Genomic DNA, 20,391 nt, shown 5'->3' with positions numbered 1-20,391 from the left:
TTTAGTGTAACTTAAATATTAACGAAAGAGGGAAAATGTTTCAAATAAGTATTTTAAGTATTTCCTCAGACCTTCACGTTGAAAGAGGAGTCGCCGGAACTATTGTTCAATAGGTTTGGGACATAGAGGGAGCTGTTTGAGAGTTGGAACGCTTATCTTTTCCTGTTATTGATGGCGCACTAAAATAGGAAGCACCTTCTTCTGTCTTTTCCTCTGCTTGTATTTAACCGCGGCAGTAAGTCCGTAGAGGTCATACGGGATGCCTCTGTCTGACCGGTCGAGCTCTGACGGCGGCAGGGACTCTCGGAGTCCTAGGACCCGGAGACCCCGTTCTCGATCCCGCAGCCGAGAGCGTACCCTGTCTCCGGACAGCTTCGGGCCCAAACTCCCGAAACCCCGCAACAAAGAAAGGGAGCGAGAGGAGCGGGAGCGTCGGTTCAAAGAGGCGAGAAACATCCGAAGAATTCGCATCGGGAGTCCCAGTCGAAGCCGCTCCAGATCCAGGTCCCGATCCCGGGAGCGCCAAAACAACAGTGCCAACAGTAACCACAACCACTGGTCCGAGCAGCGCGACGGGAAACACGGAGGCTTCAAAGATGACTATTATTACCAGCAGCAGAGGGACGATGTTCAGAGGCAGAGACAGGAGGCTTTTATTGCCAGGTAGGAAGGGCTGCATCATCTTTACACCTTAAACATGGCGACGCACAGGAGAATAACGGTACACTGATTACCCAAACGCATAGCATTTGACGGGAGGCTATCATTTCAGTGGCGGAACAGTTGGCAATTGGTAGGTTGAAAGTTTGATTCCTGCTTCCCCACAGCACCCGTTGGGTAATGCGCTGAAACCATAAATCCCCTTTTTATACCAGCTTAATCCTTCCAGAGCTAAGGGGATAAATCCAGCTAGGAAGTATTGTGATGTGATCACTCCTATCCTTCTATCTCTGCACTGGCTTCCGGTTCAATTCAGGATACAGTTTACACCGTAGCTGTTTGTTTTTAAACCAAACCACTGAATGGCCTTGCACTGCCCTACCTTGCTGATCTTCTGAAAACCCACCAGCCCCGCAGAGTCTGCTGGTCAACATCTGCTGGATGTGCCTTGCTCCAGGTGTAAGCAACGGGGGGACCGGTTGTTTTCAGAGGCTGGCCCTGCAATAGTCCTACGAGTTGCACGCCATCTCTGACCTGTTTTTGTTCAAAGCTAACCTTAAGACCTAAAGGCTTTTGACATTTGATTTATAGTGTATTGCATTTTCTTTTAACATGTTTGTATTTCAAGTTTTTACTTAACACAAATTTTGGTTTTCTTGTGTTCTGTGTTTATTTGTTTTATTTTGTAAAGCACCTTAGGCAATGCAAGGCATTGTTGGATGGTGCTATATAAATATCGTTTGATTGATTGATGTGCACTGTTGATTTTTTGTTTTTTCCGCCTATATATACCGTTTTTGCATCTGGGGAAGTACAGAGCATTTTCTTTCACATGTTTGCTGTGTCTGTCTGCAGTGGGAAATCGTATGGTTATCTTTCAATAATGGCTGAATTGTTGCTTGTAGAGGGATTGGCTAATTCATAAATCTAGTGATATGTTTGAGACCAGTTGACTGAAATGTCAGAGTTTGTGTTCCAGGCGTCTACAGGAGCGAGAGCGGATCGGTGAGCTTGGTTGTCCTGAAGTTTGGGGATATTCTCCAAGAGTAAAAGAACCAGAGTAAGTGAACAAGTGAAGTGTATATGTTGCTGCTTTGGAAGAACCTTTTTGTTAATACAGGCTTTCCTCTCCATCAGTTCTGATGAATTCACACCAGTTGAAGAAGAAGAGAAAAACAGCAGCTCAGAATCAAGCTCAGAAGGTAGGCCATGAATCATTCAAGAGATGTTTGCTGATATACATGTAGGAACACAATTCACCTGCAAATCCTGAAGATGTTTATTTACTTCTCCTACAATGCCAAGAACTTCAGTGATCAAGTAGAAAATGTGTGAATGTAGCATCACCTCCTCTGGAATATTCGGGATTTTCTGTGTCCAGGGCTTCTGGGTACCCTAGACAAAATCATCTGCACATTTCTGTGAGCTTCTGTGATGTAAAGGACGCATGCGCTTTAAATTTGGAAGTAATCGTTTTTGTGCTAAACAGAGGAAAAGAAGAAGAAAAAGAAGAAGAAGAAAAAGTCAAAGAAAAGAAAGACCAAGAAACACTCAGAAGACAGCGAGTTGGAATCAGACTCAGAAGGTGAGACATTTGACATTTAATTTCTTTACTCCACAAATGTGAACTTTTTACAGTTTTATAAGAAAAACTTGTTTTTTTAACACAGAAGAAGTAAAGAAGAAGAAAAAGAAGAAGAAAAGTAAGAAGTAAGTTCTCATTTTGCAGCCACCAACCACCTTAATGCTTCATGGGACATTCCTGTTGTGTTTGACAAAACTCCTTGATTGTGTTGCAGGTCAAAGAAGTCCAAGAAGAAGAAGACGAAGAAGAGCCGGAAAGAGTCCAGTGACTCCAACAGCGAAGAGTCAGAAGAAGAGGAAGACGAAACTGGCGGGCTGATGTGGGTGGAGAAAACTGGCATTGATGAAAACATCGTTGGTCCAGAGGCTCCACTCACTCACATGTCGCAGGATGACAGACCGCTGGAGTGAGTCTCTGTGTTTTGCTTTTTTTCCTCTACCAAGTTTGGATTATCTTCAGATCTTTTTAGAATCATAAATATGCAGTTTGTTTAACAACTGCGAACCGTTTTGTAAGTTTTTTGTTTGTAAAATGACACCATTTTTTTTCATTTTTGCCTTCCTCCAGTTTTGGTCATGCACTGCTGCCGGGTGAAGGTGCTGCCATGGCAGAGTACGTGAAAGCGGGCAAACGTATCCCGAGAAGAGGAGAAATCGGTCTCACCAGCGATGAGATCGCAGACTTCGAGAAGTCTGGTTACGTCATGAGCGGCAGCAGGTGCTCAAATTTTAGCAGTCAGAGTGTAAATTGTACATTATGTCTACTTAGAAATATAAGACAGAAATTATTTTGATCCTACGTTTACTTCCAAAAAATATTCATGTCTCGAACATGTGTCATTACACCAATAACTTCAATATATTTTATAGGGATTTTCTGTGATACTCAAGGACAAAATAGCTCAGTTGTAACATGGAAGCAAAATGATGAAAGGTTTATTAATATTTTGCAAAACAAATCTGAATAGTGTGGCATGTAGTTGTATTCAGCTCCCTCTACTCTGATACCCCTATGATTCCACATAGCGATTCCCACAGTGGTGGCAGCATCATGGTGTGGCGATCATTTTTTTCAGATGTGCAAAGCTGGTAGAGACCCTAAAAGACTTGCAGCTGAATGCGTGCAACACAACAACCTTTGCAAGGCACTGTACACAAATATGTCAGTACTCCCCTCTCCTAAAAATGCCTGGCTAATTTTTAAAACAATTGTTGTGTTACGGGAATTATTAACACTTTGGCTGAATGTAATGTCTTTGTATATCAGCAGAAAACCACCAACGGTCGATAAAATTAAAAGAACTGGTTTAGAGTGCTTGCAGGTTGCTTTACAGATAGTTTCCATGTTCTGTTGTGGAACCCACTTTAAGAACAGGTAAACTACGAGCTGAAATTAGGATAGTGGAGAAACTAGACTGTGTTCGGGTTTTATTGCAACAATTGCAGACATGGGATTCTTCAAATAAGATTCTAAAAGCCTCTGAAGTTCATGCTTTGCACGTTTTTGATCAAAAACAGTCGCGTTTTGTTACTATAGTTGGTGTTGCTGCTTTGACCATTTATCTGGGATCAGGAACAAGGAAATTGAGCTAAATCGGACATAAAAATTCCGAAGGACCTTTTTAAGTAGAAAATAATTCAGTAGTTCAAAGCATTCTCATCCTGTTACTCTGAGGCATTTGTTTGCCAGGCATGACCATGTTAATGTTTTACCAGAAATTAATTCCATTATTCCTTAGATTTCTTTCAGTAAAAACTTCTGATATAAATGTTCACAACTTGCTCTGATCAACGGATCAAATCCGGAGATTAAGGGGGGATAAAATCCACAAGGGAACAAGTTAGGCTTAGGCGTACACATAACCTTTTCTCTAAAACCAAGCCAGCTGGTTAATCTGCTACCGACTGCTCGTAACGTTCTGTTTTTAGCAGCTTTCCATGTTTGTACCTTCTGTAGCACTGAGATGATCTGTTATCCCCATGCAGACATCGCCGTATGGAAGCTGTGCGTCTGAGAAAGGAAAACCAGATCTACAGCGCGGATGAGAAGCGAGCTCTGGCCTCCTTCAACCAGGAGGAGAGGAGGAAGAGGGAGAGCAAGATCCTGTCGAGCTTCAGAGAGATGGTGTACAGAAAAACCAAAGGCAAGGAGGAGAAATGACTGTTGCATAGTTTCCCTCAGGTTTCCTCCTGCTGGAAGGATTTACTTTGCCTGGTGACTTCAAGTGTATTATTTTATTTCTGAGAGTACTACTAAATTCAGTTTTCCTTCTTTGAGGATGAATTGTGTCTGAAACGTCTTTCAGTAGGTTTTATTTCTTCTAATCCAGATGAGCAGACCTCTTAATCTTCATAACTCTGTCTAGGCCGTGAAGTTTCACCCATAAAAATAAAAATGTTGTCTAAGATTCATGAGAATTAAAAGAAGAATCTTATTGTAGATTTTACTCCTGACTTATGTAAATGTTTCGGCTTGTTTAGTGTCAGTCTAACAGAGATAACTGGACACCACATGTTCAACTTCAACTGTTCCCTTGTTTGTACGCGCTGAAATTCAACAAAAGACATAATCAGTGCTGTAGTGATGTGAACATAAAGTAAATGTCTGTTTTTAAAAACAATGTTACCTTAAAAGTTTTTTTTCTATTTCAAAATGATTTAATGCTAATTCCTACAGTAGAAGCCACATTTAAAGATCTAATTAGGACAGAAATCTAAAGCAAGACACGTAAACCTCAAACTGCATCTCTTCATTAAAAAAATGAACCTTAAAAGACTTCCAGTGTGGAACAGTTTATTTAATCACAACTGATTTCAAAGGACAAAAGTTTTATATATTTAATTTACAACATGGATTTTTCCGCTCTTCTTTCATAATCCTCTTCATCATTTGATGTTCTCGAGTCCCTGCAGGCGGGGGAGGAAAAGAGAAAAACCGTTACTGGACTCCAGTTAGTGATATTTATAGGAAAACAAGTTTAACTAATCACTTAAAATCTGCACAGAGCTCACTGGCTCTTCTTAAACTGAGTGTAGAGTTTCTAGGTGAATACATTCAGGTTCATACTTCCCTCCAGCTGCAGTTCATGTTTAATTTGCCAGATAATGTGGAGGTTTGTGCAAATAAATACTGTTATTTTAGTTCGTAGCATCTAAAGTGGAGTAATCCGATGACACCGCTGTTAGCATCTGATTTGCTAACTTCAGGACGTCGGTAAAGGGCCATTTCAGTGCTTTTAAAAGCTACCCGCACTACATCAGGGTGCCTTTGGTTTGAATTTTTTTTGTCACTGTCTGAAATCTATTTTCACAAATGAAAACTTCACACATTATCATTCACTGATATCTCACTATGAGATACCATTGGCTGGATTTGACAGATAAAAAGGTTGATTCAGAACTGGAGGTAAAATAATAATGAGGTAATAATAAAAACTGTCAAATAACATCAAACTGCTCTTTTTATATCTTCAGAAGTCTGGGTTTTGCGGGGCCTAAAAAAGAAATGAACTCGTTTGAATTTTAGGTCCTAAATAATCCTAAATACACCCAGATTTTCAGTACAGGGTAGTAAATTACATTTATTAATATCTCAAATTCACACAATCATTTATTCTTCCATTTATTTATTCAATGTGTTGTTCCGACAGAAAAATTTGGATGTTATTACAGAGTGAGAAACCTGCAAGACGCAGGACAGCAAATTATTAAGGGTCAAAATCCAACAAATAAATCATCGGTCAAATTACTCAGTATATACTTATGGATAGAGGCCAACAGGTCAAATTAATTTGACCCCTGTGTTTTCCACATAAATAATGACTGTTCCAGAAAACCCAAACTGCGTTTTTAAGAACCTCTGTTCAGTGAAAAAAAAATCATGTCTTCATTAAACTGTTCTGTATTGCAGATTTATTTTATGTGCTGAGCTAGACCGCCGCACATAAAAAAAAAAAAACGCAACCTTGTTATTGTGTGTTTTATTAGAGATGAGCAGAGAAATTGGCTCATGGCTGTAATCTGCCAAGTTTTATGTGTGACCGGCCCTGATCGGCTCTTCAAAATCTAAAATTTTGGTCTTTCTCCTGTTCGGTCAACAACTCGGATCAAATCTTGTTTGGATGCAGAGCTGTACGACGCTGACTGCTCCCTCTCATAGCGCCTGACACCGGCTTTTTAATCCTATTATCAATCAACAATGATGGCTTCTTAAGGCTCCTGTTTAGTAACAATAAATTAATTGTTTCATCTACCACAGAACAGTCCACCTGAGATTTCTCTCTCAAACCAAGTTAGACACAGCCGGTATTCCAAAATAATCTTGTAGAAATAAATAATGTAACATCTGCAGTACTGAACTTGCTGCATAGGTTTTTGAGGAGTAGAAAAAAATAAATGTTGAGTTATAATTTGGATTGTAAAGAGGAAAATGAGACATAAAGTTAATTTAAGTTGGGTTTATTTGCACAGATACCTCTGTCCCAGTAGAACATTATTTACACGAGAGCCCTGAATCTGCTAAAATCCGTATCTGCAGGTCAGATCCTTCTAAAAATCTGTTGTGCCATCTATTTTGGAAAGTACATTAGTCCCTGCAGCTGCAAAACATCCCCGCAACATGATGCTGCCACCACCATACTTCACAGTGGGGATGGTGTTCCTGAGGCTTCACCCCTTTTTCCTGCAAATGGAACACTGGTCATGACGTCCAACCATTTGGGTTTTAGTTTTATCACACCACAGGACATAAAATCACCCATCACTCTGGCCTTTAGCAAATAGAAACAGTGTTGGGAATTCTGACCTAAACGAGGAAAACCAGAGTCATTTTATGCGAGGTGTGTAAATGTTCGTATAGCTGGGGGACTTGTTTTAAACATCCACTAGTAAATAAAAACAGGCAATTAACGAAGCCATACGTTTTCAATAAAACAAAATGCTATGTTTGTGTTAGAGCAGCGTTCACCTTGGAGTTAAAGTATTGACCCGTTCCTGACACCCTCCGGTCCCTCTCCAGCAGATACCACTGCCACGGAATCCGTGCGATCCTCTTCTCCTGCAAGGGGGGTAAAACAGACCACCTCGGTCAGACAATTTACAGCAGAAACAAGCGGGCAGGCAGCGCCGTTAGCTCGGTCGGAGTCATCCTTCACCTTTCCTCCGTTGGTGAACTTGTGGATGTGTGTGGTCACAATGCCCGGAAGAATCATGCACACGGTCATAAGGCCGAGGCCGGGGAGGATTTCATACCACATGTTCACTCACGGTGAAGGTCAGACGTAAAGCAGAAGCAGCGAGGACAACGTCGTTGTCCCCTCCCAAAAATCAAGAAAAGCTGTCTATTATGCTAAAACTGCTAAGAAAATGTCGACCGCTATGACCCGACTTCCGTGACTAGAAGGAAGGATTTCCGGTTAAAACCTTTCAAAGTAAAGTATAAAGGATTTAAGAGTGAATGTTTTTTCATTTAAACAGAAAATGTGTTTTACATACCCACCAGACCTCAGTTGTCCGCATGCAAAAAACAATCAATCATACCAAAACTTGCTAAATTTAATTAATAAAACATTGATTGTTTTTTGACAGCAGTTGGTAGCTCTGGTTCCTTGAAGCAAGAAGGTCCTGGGTTCGACTCCCGGCCGGGGGTCTCTCTGCATGGAGTTTGTATGTTCTCCCCGTGCATGCGTGGGTTTTCACCGGGTACTTCGGCTTCCTCCCACAGTCCAAAGACATGACAGTTAGGTTAATTGGTCTCTACTGTCCAGAATGTACCCCGTGTCCCGCCCATAGACTGCTGCAGATAGGCACCAGATTCCCCAGCTATGGAAGAAGCGGTATAGAAAATGACTGACTGACTGGTTTTTGACAGCTAGAATAAAATTTTATATTAAAATGTACAACCGGAGGCACAATTGCCGTCATAAATAAGAAATCTGTGGAGATAAAGGTAAACAGTGAAAATACAAAAACATTTACTTTCGGTTTAAGACCAAAAAGTCAAGAGAAAACATAAAATTGTCTTTCAAGTAACTTGAGTTTCATTTCGTTTATAAGTTGTATTCGGTTGATGTGTTTTTGTATATAAGACAACAGAATCAAGGCTCGTTCTGATATTAAGAAAATTGCTGTACATAAAGTTATTTTGCAAAGGTATGAAATAAGCTTGTGGGGCTTTTATTTAGAAGGTATGAAAGCGGAAACCGTACCAATTGTCGGAATTTTTCTACAATGTAAAACTAAAAAACAACATTTCGGAATTAAAGAAACAAAAACAAAGTAAAAACAAATGTCAAATAAATAAATTAAGACAATCAATTCTGTGCTTAGGAGCGTTTGTTTTCTCTCTCTAGCGCCCCCTGGTGGCGGCGACTTTGAACAGCCGGTTTAGCCGTTAGAGAGGAAGTTGTTCAGTTCGGTTGCTACAGCCTGGCTAACTTGCTAAAAAAGTAAACAAGTGTGTTGGCTGAGATGAATATAAACAGCGTGGCATTTGAACTATGAAGGAAGACAAGGAAAACACTCGACCGACGGAGAAAAAAGTGGAGATAAAGTGTGAAGATGGAGAGAAGACGGAGAAGTGTAAAGAGAAGAAGGAGGCCATGACAAAGGTAGAAGTTGCTAGCAGAGCTATTGTTGCTACAAGCAGTCGGTTAAGGGTTTGAATAGTTAAAAAAAAAACAGGATGCTGTTAATTCTGTTGTGTTAAAGTAAGTTTAATAGGATAGTGAGCTTCACTCTACGGCGCTGATCACGTTTTATTGTGATCATTTAAACTGTATATTAAAAACTGTATATTAACTGTAATCACCTAGATTGTGATCAGAAGATTACCTCCTAGTCTGACTAAAGAAGAGTTGGAGGAGCAGCTGCAGCCTCTTCCAGAGGTGGACTACATGGAGTTTTTCTCCAACGACACCAGGTAATTTCTCCTGCCAAGTCTCCTCTTTGTTAAACAATGTACAAACATGTTTAATTTGTTCAACACGTTTTCCCTTCGCAGCCTTTTCCCCCATCTCTTCGCAAGGGCTTACATCAGTTTCAAAAATCAGGAGGACATTGTTCTCTTCAGGGATCGATTTGATGGATATGTGTTCATAGATAACAGAGGTATCACCGAGACAAAATTAGGACAGAAAGTAAAGTTTCTCAAAGAGTGGAGTCCATGAATCATTGTCTGTGTGTGTGTTTTTAACAGGGCAGGAATATCCTGCTATAGTTGAGTTTGCACCTTTCCAGAAGACAGCCAAGAAAAGAAGTAAGAAGAAAGATTCAAAATCTGGAACGATTACTGAAGGTAAAAAATGTCCTACTTTTCTAGTCTCAGCTGTATCACAACAGAGGGCTATACCAAAAAGCAGGTTCAACATACCCAGTGTTTCTTTAAGATATCTGGCTTAACTAACCTTAAAGTTGCAAGTCAGACTTAGGGACACCACAAGGTAGATTTTAAGGCTGTTTTTGTGTCTATAAGTCAGACCAGTGTTTCTGTTTCTGGACCAATCACAGTTATAAATCAAAATAAAATGTTGCAAAAAAGATGGACTAAGAAACTTGTTCATCTGCAAATTAATAATCTTTTTAGTTAGTCCAAGTACAATAAAGATTGAATAAATCTGACACTTTCTGTTGTGTAAGTCATTAAGTTAATTTTCGGGTTGTTCTAGGGTGCATACAATATATGATAAGACACAAAACCCAATTTCTCTCTTTGTCTGACATTAAATCAGATCAAACATGTCCTGCTTCTTTTTGTAGCATTGTGGAAAAATTAAAAGTCAGTCAAAATAGTTTTCTGGCAGAGGCCACCAGATTTTCATTTAAAATCTCTCTGTATTTTCAAAAGTCCATGAAGTACCAGATTCTAAAAGAGTCCCACAGCATGACAAGTCCTCTACCTTACTTTACAGAAGGCATGAGGTTGTTTTTCACATAATCATCCTTTGTTTGACACCAGACCTGCCTGGAAGCCACCTTGTAGCATCCAGGTAGTCTGATCTCGCCAAAACACACGGTTCAAGTCCCAGTAGAAGTTTGCTAGCTCCACATGTTTACATTTGTGATGGTAGGCCAGAAAACAACTACCTGGCAGAACTCCCAAACTGTTTGCCTGTTGGTACATAAATGGCAGATAACGGTCATTATAGAAACCTGATAAACCCAAGATGCAACTCGTTCTCATACTTGCTTTTAAGATTCATTTTCTTTGCCTACCATCCTCCTCACTGAGTAGCTCCAAACAAAGAAACAAGAAATCTGTTTCTGTTCTATGGGTGTATTTATATCTGTTGTTTTTTCAGATCCTGATTACAAAAGGTTTCTTGAATATTACAATGGTGATGAAGAGAAGCTGACATCCACACCTGAGACTCTGTTAGAGGAGATCGAGGCGAGATCGAAGGAACTTGAAGGTTTGTTCCAGTTAGTTACACAAAAAACATCACAGAATGTATGACAGCAGCACATTAAACGTGGGCTAATTAAGATGTTTTTGTCTTTCTAGGCAAAAGAACAACTCCTCTCCTGGACTTCCTGAAGAATAAACAGGTAAACACAGTTCAGTGGTCCGAAAAAGTTTGTGTCCCCTTACAAATTTCTTTTTTTTTTTAATCACAGTAAATGTTTCAGATGATCAAATACATTTTTTAATAACAGACCAAGATGAGCCGTTTAAATACAAAAAGCAGTTACCAAATGATTGATACATTTGTTAAGAGGAAAATAACTATTCCAAATGTTTGGTAAATTTGAAACATAAAAAAGCCAGATCAGAAGAAATCTGTAAGGGGGCAAATACTTTTTTTTGTTACATTTCTCTGCTAGAGATAGATTCAAAACCCTTTTTAATTTAATGCTCTTTAGAGAATGAGGGAAGAAAAGAAGGAGGAGAGAAGAAGGAGGGAGCTTGAGCGAAAGCGTCTGCGTGACGAAGAGCGTCGCAAGTGGAGGGAAGAGGAGAGGAGGAAACGAAAAGAGGTAGAGAAAATGAAAAGACTCGAGAAACCATTGGAAAATAAAGATAAAGACAAGGACCAGATTAAAGAAGAACCAAAAATTAAGGTAAGTGCTGCAAAGCAACAGAGTCGTTTATAAATCTGTCATTTCCAGCATCTCAGTGTGTTAATTTCCTTAATTTCAGCTCCTGAAGAAGCCAGACAAAAGTGATGATGGAGATTATGAAAAGCCCAAGGAGAAGTTCAAGAAACCAGAAAAGCCACATAGAGAGGACAGATCCTCAGGAAGCGCCGATCATAAGAGGAGGCAGAACTTTGAAAACAAGGAGGATCGAGAAAGAAAGTCAGTCTCTATACTCATTTCTCTACACTCGCAGAGTTCAAACTGCAGTAACTAAAAAGTGGTTATTTTGCTTGTAGAGGGAACGGAGACGGGAGGAAGGAGTTCAGGGAGCGCGACGTGGACCGGGGCAGGGAGCGTGAGAAGGAGCGGGAGCGTCGGCTGAGGGAGAAGGAGCGCATCCAACGGCATGACGAGGAGCGGCGGAGACGGAGGGAACAGCAGGACGGAGAGAACACGTCCAGAAAACGAGAGGATGAGATTAAAAAACAAAAGGCCTTGGAGAAGAGGAGGAGCGAAAACTCTGCAGATTCCCCTCACTCTGAGAAGGTGGAGAAACCTGCCAGAGAGAACAAGAAGGAGGAGAGCAGTAAAAGGGAGAGAGTACGTAATAAGGTATGAACACTCGGCATTTCGATCACTGCGTTTTGTCTTATTTCTGTGTTAAATCATTTCTGAGTGGCTTGTTTGTTTGTGTCAGGACCGGCCTGCCATTCAGCTGTACCAGCCAGGGGCCAGGAGCCGCAACCGTACTGCAGGAGGAGGAGCCGAATCCAGCTCTGCTGACAGGATACCAGATGGTGATAACATGAAAATGGCTGACAGAGGAGAGGACTGAGAGGAAGTCTGATTTTGGCATTTTAAGTTCGGTGAAAACACAGGCGTGTGAGGCTCAGTTTGGCGACTCAGAGCCACACACCGCGCTAATACAGCAGGGCTGCACCCGGCTCTCTCAGTCCCAGTGGAGGAGGGGTTGTTGAGCTTCTCAGTGCCTGATTGAGACCCTGTTTAGTTTTTTTTGTTGTTGTTGTTAGGAGCGGTAACAGTAACCGTTTGGAAGAGTGTGGCTCAAGGGCACAGTTGGTGATGCCAAAGCTTTCCTGGGATCATGTGATCTCAAAGTGGCCTTACGTCATTAATGTTGCTCTGGTGGGAAAATGTTTCACACACTTCAAACGTTATCTGTCAGTTTATTCATTTAGATTAGAAGCTTCAAAATAACCAAAATGCTGTTTGCAAAATCTTCTGTATAGCTCTACGCTTTAGATGTTCACGTTCACATGCTCATGTTGTGTCCCCTCTACTCACAGAGAAGGGAAATCCGCTGCTGTGCAGAACTACCGTGGTTCTCAAAAGTCTACACACACCTGATACCATGGCAGGTTTTTTAGATATAAAAAAATGTGTCCATGATGAATCCTTTTAAACTTTGAAATGACGTATTTCCTGAATAGTTCAACCACAGTCATACTACACTATAAGCCACAATAACTTGGTTGCCCAAGTGTACACATCCTTAAACTCAACACTTTGTTGAAGCATCTGATTTATTTGCAGATTTCAGTCTTTGTCCGCCCTTCAGATCATGACTTGACAACCTTGCAAGGGCTTTCCAAATCTATTTGATTTTGTCCACAGCCCACCTCAGATGACCCCAAAGATTTTGTCAGATTTGATTCTTAACTGTTTGTAGGCAGTTCCAAAACTTTCATTTTCATATGCTGAAGCAATGTATTGATTTGGATGTATTCTTGGACTCACTGTAATGAGGCTAAATTAAATCCCTCTTCACCTCCAGCTTTCTCGCAGACATACCTACAGGTTTTTGTTTTTCACTTATATTGTACAAGATATGTCATATTAAAGATGGAAAACGTTTTGAAGCAATATATCTAATATATCTGTCTTGTTTTATATCATAAAAACATGGCATTATAACATGGGTGGGTGAACTTTTTGGATTCAGTGTATTTCATGGTTTGTCTTTCCAAGTATATGTGCTAAACAATAAAACCTGCTCTTTTTGCTCTGGGATTCTCATGCAGTTGATGGAGAAAGCCATTTCAAACGGTACTGCCATGTGACATCTATGCTTGCATGAAGACTTCTTGTTCAGAGGGATCAACACGTGGCCTTAACCAATTTTTTTTAACTTGGAATCACCTTAAACATGAATTTTTTTCCAACCGAGTACAGCATTGGGGCAAATCATTGCTGGACATACTAACAAAATTACAAAATTTTCGCCTGGAAATAAAAATATTTGTTGAAGTCTATGTCTCTGTTTTTACTTTGCACTGTTTTCCAACTCAAATTATGATTTTCTAAACAAAAATATAAAACAAAAAAACGAGGAAATAATTTAAGGATAAATCTGTCAAACAACTCAATTGCTGAAAGACATTTTTCTATAAGGCAATCAGGAACAAATGTACACTTTAAACACTGATATTTGCATTTGAACAGCTAAAACCGAATGATGTAAAACATTTTTCTTTAAAACGTAATGACAAACCTTCAAGAAATCAATTTTCCAAGAAATCCGTTTTATGTGGAGATGCAAAAAGACAACTAAAAGCGTTTTTAATGAACCAATCTATCATGGTTTTAATTTAGAAAATATATCACTTCTAGATAATCCGCCTGTATTACCTCCAGTGGCCACTTGTTGTCGCTGCTCCATGGAGGCCCACTGCTTAAAGTTCCCTACGTCACGTCCTCCTTTCTCTTCGACCACCGCCATAGTGGGGAAAGGATTGTGGAGAAAATGGTAAATATAGAATCATTAAACATCCATCTCAGCAGGGCTTTTAATCCACAACTGACCTCCAAAATGAATAATAAATGTTGTATCGGAGCATAAAGTATCCGCATGTTTTGTAGAAAAATGCAGATAACGGGATTAAATTCCCTGAACTACGGTGCTAAGCATGCTAGCTCGGAGCTTCCCTGGATGCTTTATTTATCATTAGATGTGGGGTCGAAACTCAAGATAAAAACGTGTTACTAAGTGTTTTCTCTTGTGTTTTTTTTTTTTACCAGTCGTCCCACAAGACTTTCAGAATCAAGCGCTTTCTGGCCAAGAAGCAGAAACAGAACCGGCCGATTCCTCAGTGGATCAGAATGAAGACCGGCAACAAGATCAGGTGAGCTCTCAAGTTATGTTTCTGATGCTGCATGTTTGTGGTTAGCGACATTAAAGTTGACTCCATAGAGTTATGGGGATTGTTATTACAATCTGCTTTGACGGTAAACCAAATCAAACATTTGGATCGTTCAAAGCAGAGAAGGTTTAAGATCTTAATGGAGGGCCAATCTAGGAAAATTATCTGTGTGCAAGTTGGGCACAGCAGCAATATGGACATTAGTCTGATTAAATATCTGAGAGGCAGACATCAAAGGAACCCACCTAACAGGAACACCAGCTGTGTCTGGGCGGCAAAGATGTGGCACCCAGGGGTCCTTTTCAAGGGTGTTCTGTACTTTAGATTATATTATCCCAGGCTGGTGTCCAGTAATCTGCCCTGTCTCGGCACATTTAGCCTCATGATCTTCTTCTTCTTGTTGGTTTTATTGGCGGTTGGCAACAAACGTTTAGTAGCATTACCGCCACTTACTGGTATGGAGTTTGGTTCGTGTCGGTCTATCTATTTATATATATATATTTAATTCTACAAATTAAATAAATAAATATATCTTACCTATATGTATATATACAAATAGACATACTTACACATTACATTGTATTCTACCCTTCTATATCCTCCATACTTTCACAATTTTATCTACTATAATCAAATTCTATGAAATAATTTTATTTTCTTTAAAAAACGAATCACTATTTGTACATGTTTACTCCCTAAATTCTTCCTCAAAATATCTAATAAATTAACCTTTTCCTTAATACCTTCAAACTCTCTTCTCATATATCTTCTTTCTCTTTCATATTTATGACATTCTAATATAACATGTTCTATTGTTTCATATTTTCCACAGTAATCACATTTACCAGTATCAGCCTCATGATCTGTGCTAAAGGCACCTATTAATGTGTGTTGAGACGCACCGTTGTGTCCTGAACTGTGTTCCCCTCTAAGCATGTATACTTGAAAGGATGAAACTGACCAGGTCCAGCATCTACATTTAGTAGATGCTGGACCCCTCTAATTATCTTGAAGTTATTTGTATTTACGTAAATGGTAAAAGGCCTGCACTTCTATAGCGCTTTATCTAGTCCGAGGACCCCAAAGCACTTTACATTTAGTCATCCGCCCATTCACACACACATTAACACACTGACAGTGGTAGGCTACAGTGTAGTCACAGCTGCCCTGGTGCAAACTGACAGAAGTGAGGCTGCCATACATCTGTTGCATTGCTGAACTGTAAACATTGACGTGATGTTCAGACATGCCTGGCTGACTAATGGATAGAAATAAAACACTGGAACTCTATAATTTAAAGCAGGTCTGCAATTGCAGCACTCCTCATCAGTAGAGTGCTGTCATTAACCCTGCTGAGAGCACGTTTCTGCTGCTGCATACCCACTCCTCAGTGCGCTGGTGAGGAGGAACCTCTGTAGCTGCAGGACACCTCCGCTGCATCACCCGCTTGCTCCTGAAGGGTGCATCTCGGCATTAAAGTGCCTGTAATTACTGCCTGTATAAAGTGATGATGGGTTGAAGTCATTTAGAATCTAGCATACTTTGTCATAAACATCAAATTTAACTCAGAATTGTTTAATAATGTTCTTGTAACATTTACACATTTTCAATTGAGCCTTTCCTCAGTGTCTGTGTTTTGTTTGCTCCTGATAGTGTAAAAACGTGTTCAATTCAATTCAAAAATACTTTATTAATCCCAAAGGGAAATTAAATAAATGTTCAGTTGCTTCATAAAATAAATTTGCTTTTTTTTTTTTTGCAGAAAATCTGTTTTATATGATCTTTAAATCTTGTTCATTTTAGGTACAACTCCAAGAGGAGACACTGGAGGAGGACCAAACTCGGGCTGTAAACATGATGGCCTGTGGATCACAGCATCCCAACATCTGCCAGGACCTCCAGCTGCTTGGCCTATCGTCCTGGAGGGAGCTACATCATCTGGAGCAGCATTTGTTTTGTACAGATACTCTGGCTGTGCACATGTTTGACAATAAAAGATCACTGATCAGATTTGAAATGGTGATGTTAGTGGGTTGTTTATTTTTCAGGTTTTTAAACTTTCATCTGAAGTTAGTTTACAGGGATAAGTTTCTAGAGAAAATCTGGGATCCTGAGTTTTAACAGTTTGAAAACAATAGCATTTTAATTGGCTGTTTAAAAACTCGAATTTCTTTTAAAAGTTGCATTTATTTGTTTGATGGAGTATTGGGGCCAAATTATGAGAATAAAGTAAGAATTTCTATGAGAAATCTTACAAAAATGTGTTATGTATTAAAATTAGGTATGCTGAGCATCTTGTGAAGTTATACTTTAGGATCCATTTCACAAATAGATATTCTTAATCTTTTAGCACATCAGCATCAAATTATTATCAGTATCGGGACTTTGAAAAGATCGTGCATAAGACTGTTTTGGAAAAGAACCACATCGACGTGGAAGAAATTGCTTGTTTTCTGGAAATCAAGCTGTCATTACTTTTTCTTATGACTTTATTCTTGTAATTACAACATAAAATCTTAGTTGTGCCCTGATACCCAGTTGTATATGGCATATTTGACTGGGTTATACCATCAAGAAAGGTTACACTTTCCCTACTGCAGCAACATGAACTAAATGTCAGTGCAAAGTGTGGGGGAGCATAAAAAATGTAGTGTTTGCTATAAAACTTGGGTTACAGTTGCATGTTTAAAATTTTCTGCAGTTATCAAATTTCAGGTTCTTCATGAAGTAATTTTTATGGCTGCAACTTTTGCACATTTAATTTCTGCATTGAGTGGTTCTTCTGTTCTTTAAACAAGTGGTTCTCATTTTTAACAAGTACCACCTCAGTAAGTGCCACATTTTCACAAGTACAACAACCTGACATGTTAACTCTACAACAGAGCTTGTGTATTAAAACAAAAACTGGAAAGTTTTATGTTGGAAAATGAGAAGCTACCAGGAAAAGTTGAAGCTTTATCACTGACCTGATTCAGAAAATCCCACATGGCAGTTCAACAGTTTATTTGCATTTATGATTGAAATATTTCTCACATCATTTATTGAGCATGTCGCAACAGTGTTCAGTGAAAGACCAATATGCAGGAAAAAAACATTTACATATTTACTGTTACTAATGGCATGAAGATCATATTCAAATCCCCACTAAGTACCAGTTCTAAGGTAACCTGAGTAGCACCAGTGGTACATGTACCACAGTCTGAGAACCATGACTTTAAACAATCTCCCACCTGTTAATTTACAGGAAAGGTTCATAAGCAGTGATTTTCCAATCCCGAAATACAGAGAAATTCCTGGACTATAATTTGTAGCAGATAAAATTCTTAGACTCAAAATAGAAGGAAATTGGTTTTGTGTTAATTTATATCCAGCTGACACCCTTTATCTTTGATTTTCTACATCCCAACTTAAGTTTCTGTCTGACTCATTTTGATTTTTAAGCTGCTGACAGAATTTCCAAATGTGGTCCAAAAGGAACATTTGACTTCTTTTAGGTCTCTAGACACTCTTCAGTTAGGGTTTTAAACTGGACCAAGGGTTCCTAAACTGGGTCTGGTTTAATGCCATACAAACAGCCTTGAAATTACTATGTATGGCACTTTTTAGAAGTACAAATAAGGATGTACTATTAAAGACAATATATTTAATTTCATAATCTGCTCCCCATTTCACCAAAAAGTGATGAGAATGAATGGAGATGATTTCTGATGCAAATCTATTCATATTAGGTGCTCTGAGACAAAAAAAAAAAAAAAAATAAGGAAAGCATCAAGCACCGAGGGCCCTTTAAGTTGTGCTATAAAAAATTGTTACTTCTTTAAAGTTTGCACTTATTAAGAAAAATCGCGTAATACGTTTTTGACACATCAGTTTGCTTAATTTAGCAACAAAAAAAGGTTAGTACTCAGTGTAGAGGAAGAGAAATCCCCTCTGACAGTGGCATGACCAAGAAATGTCGTTGTGCAACCCTGTCACACTTCTTTGTTAAACCTGTTTGAGAAAGCGAGAAAATTGTGAAATTGTTCCAACATGACTGTTTGTTTATATCCCTTCACATTTTAAGAACAACCCTTAGTACGGTGGCCGCGGTGCCTTTAACTGTCCCTGTAAAAACTGAAACATAATTAGGATTGAATGTAGCTACAGTTCGTGAATGTTTTAGTAACTGGATTTTCTTATTAGAATCCAGTTTTGTTCTAAAACGATGGATTAGCAGAAAATTAAAATTGTTTGATTTTCTTTTATCTTAAACATAAAAAGAAAATCAAACCAAATCATCCGTTTAAATGGAAAACTGCCTATCATTTCAATATATTTCAATTTAATATTTTAAAACATACCTAACTTGTTTATCATCGCTGGTTTTGGGGAGAAGTTTAAATTACCCAAATTTGCATCTCGTAAATATTTGTCATGATCTCAAGACTTGTTTCCAACAAATGAAAAGGAGGTTATGAGCTTCCTTAAAGAACCAAATCTCCAGCTGCCTTTCTTGGTTCTGTCAAAGTAATTTACTTCTTCGGTGTCTGCGCCATCCACCTTATCACATGCGGCAAAGTTCACTGCGCCAGCGCAGTTGTTGTTGACGTTCTTATTAAAATGTTGCGCACACCCGCAGCTGTGTTCGTCGTCCCAGGTTCCCAGCAGCTCCTTCATCTCCAGCGGGGCGTCCTCCTTCAGATACTGCCAGGGTCTCTTGCCGTTGTAGTCCATGGCGTCCACATCGGCACCGAAAGCCCCGACCAGCAGCTTGATGACCATGAACTGGCCGTGCATGCTGGCGACGTGCAGCGGGGTGAGCCCGCCGCTGCCCCGCAGGTTCACGTTCACAGCGATGCCCGCTCCGTCCACGAACCGCAGGAGCTTCAGCAGAATCTCGTCCTGTCCTCTCTTGGCCAGCCAGTGCAGGACCGAGTATCCGCTGATGAAGTCCCTCCTGGTTAGCAGCTGAGGGTCCTCGGAGATAAAGTCCAGGATGGTCTCATAGTTCCCCTCCACCGCTAGGAGCATCCAGGCGTGCTCCATGGGATACAGAGCCCAGTCCGTGTCCTCTTCAAGGGACGGGTTCTGAGTCTGTGAGCACTGCAGCACGCTGTTAGATGACCGGCTCAGGATCAAGTCTTTCAGGTACTTTTTACGCAGAGTCGGTGGGATCGACTCCCTCTCCGGAGCGTCCCTGCAGAGTCCTTCCGGAGCGGAGCCGTCGCTGACTTCTTGCTGCCTCTGGAGCCTCGACCTACGCTGGGATGATCCGGGCATGACCTGCATGCCATACCGAGACAGCCGCTCCACAACGGAGCTCTGTGCGGGTGTCCTGCTGGGGGCGTCGGTATTACAGACAGTTGGTTCCGATCCAACACAGGCCGATTCACTGTCGTACATGCTGCCTGGCTTACTCTGCAGTTTCCATTGTTACTTCCTTTTATTTAGACTACACCCAGAAGATGTCAGATTATAAACTCCAATAATTTCCCTCCGCTTTACCGAACTCATTTCCTGTGTTGAGAGAAAAATGCATCTTATACGCTTAGAGTGAAATAAAATAAAAAAAAAAATCTATAAATGCAAATCTAAGGTTTAGATTTAAAAAAAAAATTCAAATTTCTTAAAGCCCTTTGTTTTCAGGTTACACCAATGTTAACTCACCTGTTCTGCCACCACTCCGCAGACTGTTTTAGTTTATTCTCGAGTTCAGAACAAAAAAAAAAAAAAAAAAAGACCCGGAGATCCTGCTTTCGTTTGTAAGGAGGAACCGAGACAAAGTTCATTCTAGTCTGACAAAACCCAATAGAAATAATCCCTCACATGTGACCACTGGTGGACTTTAAAGCAGGAAGTAACACACTGTATACTCCCCTGATACTCATACCTACTCATACCACAGCCTGCCAATTATGAAGAGTTGCAGCCA

At 40.0% G+C, this 20,391-nt stretch overlaps 5 protein-coding genes across 7 annotated transcripts; 3 read left to right on the top strand and 2 right to left on the bottom strand.

Annotated features, from left to right (window-relative positions):
• The first annotated feature begins 110 nt into the window (after positions 1-110).
• On the top strand, positions 111-5,021 carry LOC124860111 (NFKB activating protein). Its single transcript, XM_047353090.1, has 8 exons — positions 111-663; positions 1,640-1,720; positions 1,798-1,862; positions 2,150-2,245; positions 2,331-2,370; positions 2,460-2,651; positions 2,813-2,962; positions 4,231-5,021. Exons 1-8 carry the CDS (start codon positions 260-262, stop codon positions 4,403-4,405), a joined length of 1,203 nt encoding a protein of 400 aa, XP_047209046.1. The 5' UTR covers positions 111-259; the 3' UTR covers positions 4,406-5,021.
• Positions 5,022-7,651, bottom strand: ndufa1 (NADH:ubiquinone oxidoreductase subunit A1). The gene is made up of 3 exons (XM_047353093.1): positions 7,398-7,651; positions 7,211-7,300; positions 5,022-5,151 (listed from the first exon to the last, which is right to left on the bottom strand). Exons 1-3 carry the CDS (start codon positions 7,497-7,499, stop codon positions 5,131-5,133), a joined length of 213 nt encoding a protein of 70 aa, XP_047209049.1. The 5' UTR covers positions 7,500-7,651; the 3' UTR covers positions 5,022-5,130.
• A 962-nt stretch (positions 7,652-8,613) lies between these two features.
• upf3b (UPF3B regulator of nonsense mediated mRNA decay) lies at positions 8,614-13,592 on the top strand. Of its 3 annotated transcripts, XM_047353085.1 has the most exons (12): positions 8,614-8,852; positions 9,057-9,163; positions 9,245-9,351; positions 9,440-9,538; positions 10,542-10,652; positions 10,745-10,788; positions 11,104-11,301; positions 11,381-11,538; positions 11,616-11,931; positions 12,017-12,116; positions 12,627-12,694; positions 13,362-13,592. In XM_047353085.1, the coding sequence occupies exons 1-12, from the start codon at positions 8,742-8,744 to the stop codon at positions 13,398-13,400; spliced, it is 1,458 nt and encodes a 485-aa protein (XP_047209041.1). In that variant the 5' UTR covers positions 8,614-8,741; the 3' UTR covers positions 13,401-13,592. The 3 variants fall into 3 exon arrangements, with proteins under 3 accessions (XP_047209041.1, XP_047209040.1, XP_047209042.1); XM_047353084.1 differs by having other exon boundaries at positions 12,627-13,592; XM_047353086.1 differs by lacking the exon at positions 12,627-12,694 and having other exon boundaries at positions 8,615-8,852.
• A 394-nt stretch (positions 13,593-13,986) lies between these two features.
• Positions 13,987-16,497, top strand: rpl39 (ribosomal protein L39). The gene is made up of 3 exons (XM_047353094.1): positions 13,987-14,086; positions 14,359-14,462; positions 16,284-16,497. The coding sequence occupies exons 1-3, from the start codon at positions 14,084-14,086 to the stop codon at positions 16,330-16,332; spliced, it is 156 nt and encodes a 51-aa protein (XP_047209050.1). The 5' UTR covers positions 13,987-14,083; the 3' UTR covers positions 16,333-16,497.
• A 971-nt stretch (positions 16,498-17,468) lies between these two features.
• Positions 17,469-20,329, bottom strand: sowahd (sosondowah ankyrin repeat domain family d). Its single transcript, XM_047353091.1, has 2 exons — positions 20,127-20,329; positions 17,469-19,976 (listed from the first exon to the last, which is right to left on the bottom strand). The coding sequence occupies exon 2, from the start codon at positions 19,860-19,862 to the stop codon at positions 18,900-18,902; it is 963 nt and encodes a 320-aa protein (XP_047209047.1). The 5' UTR covers positions 19,863-19,976; positions 20,127-20,329; the 3' UTR covers positions 17,469-18,899.
• Between the last annotated feature and the right edge of the window lie 62 nt (positions 20,330-20,391).

This window comes from Girardinichthys multiradiatus, chromosome 23, assembly GCF_021462225.1.
Source record: "Girardinichthys multiradiatus isolate DD_20200921_A chromosome 23, DD_fGirMul_XY1, whole genome shotgun sequence".
Taxonomy (NCBI): Eukaryota; Metazoa; Chordata; class Actinopteri; order Cyprinodontiformes; family Goodeidae; genus Girardinichthys; species Girardinichthys multiradiatus.
The sequence above is the reverse complement of the archived record's forward strand: the minus strand, read 5'-3'. Positions and strand labels throughout refer to the sequence as shown.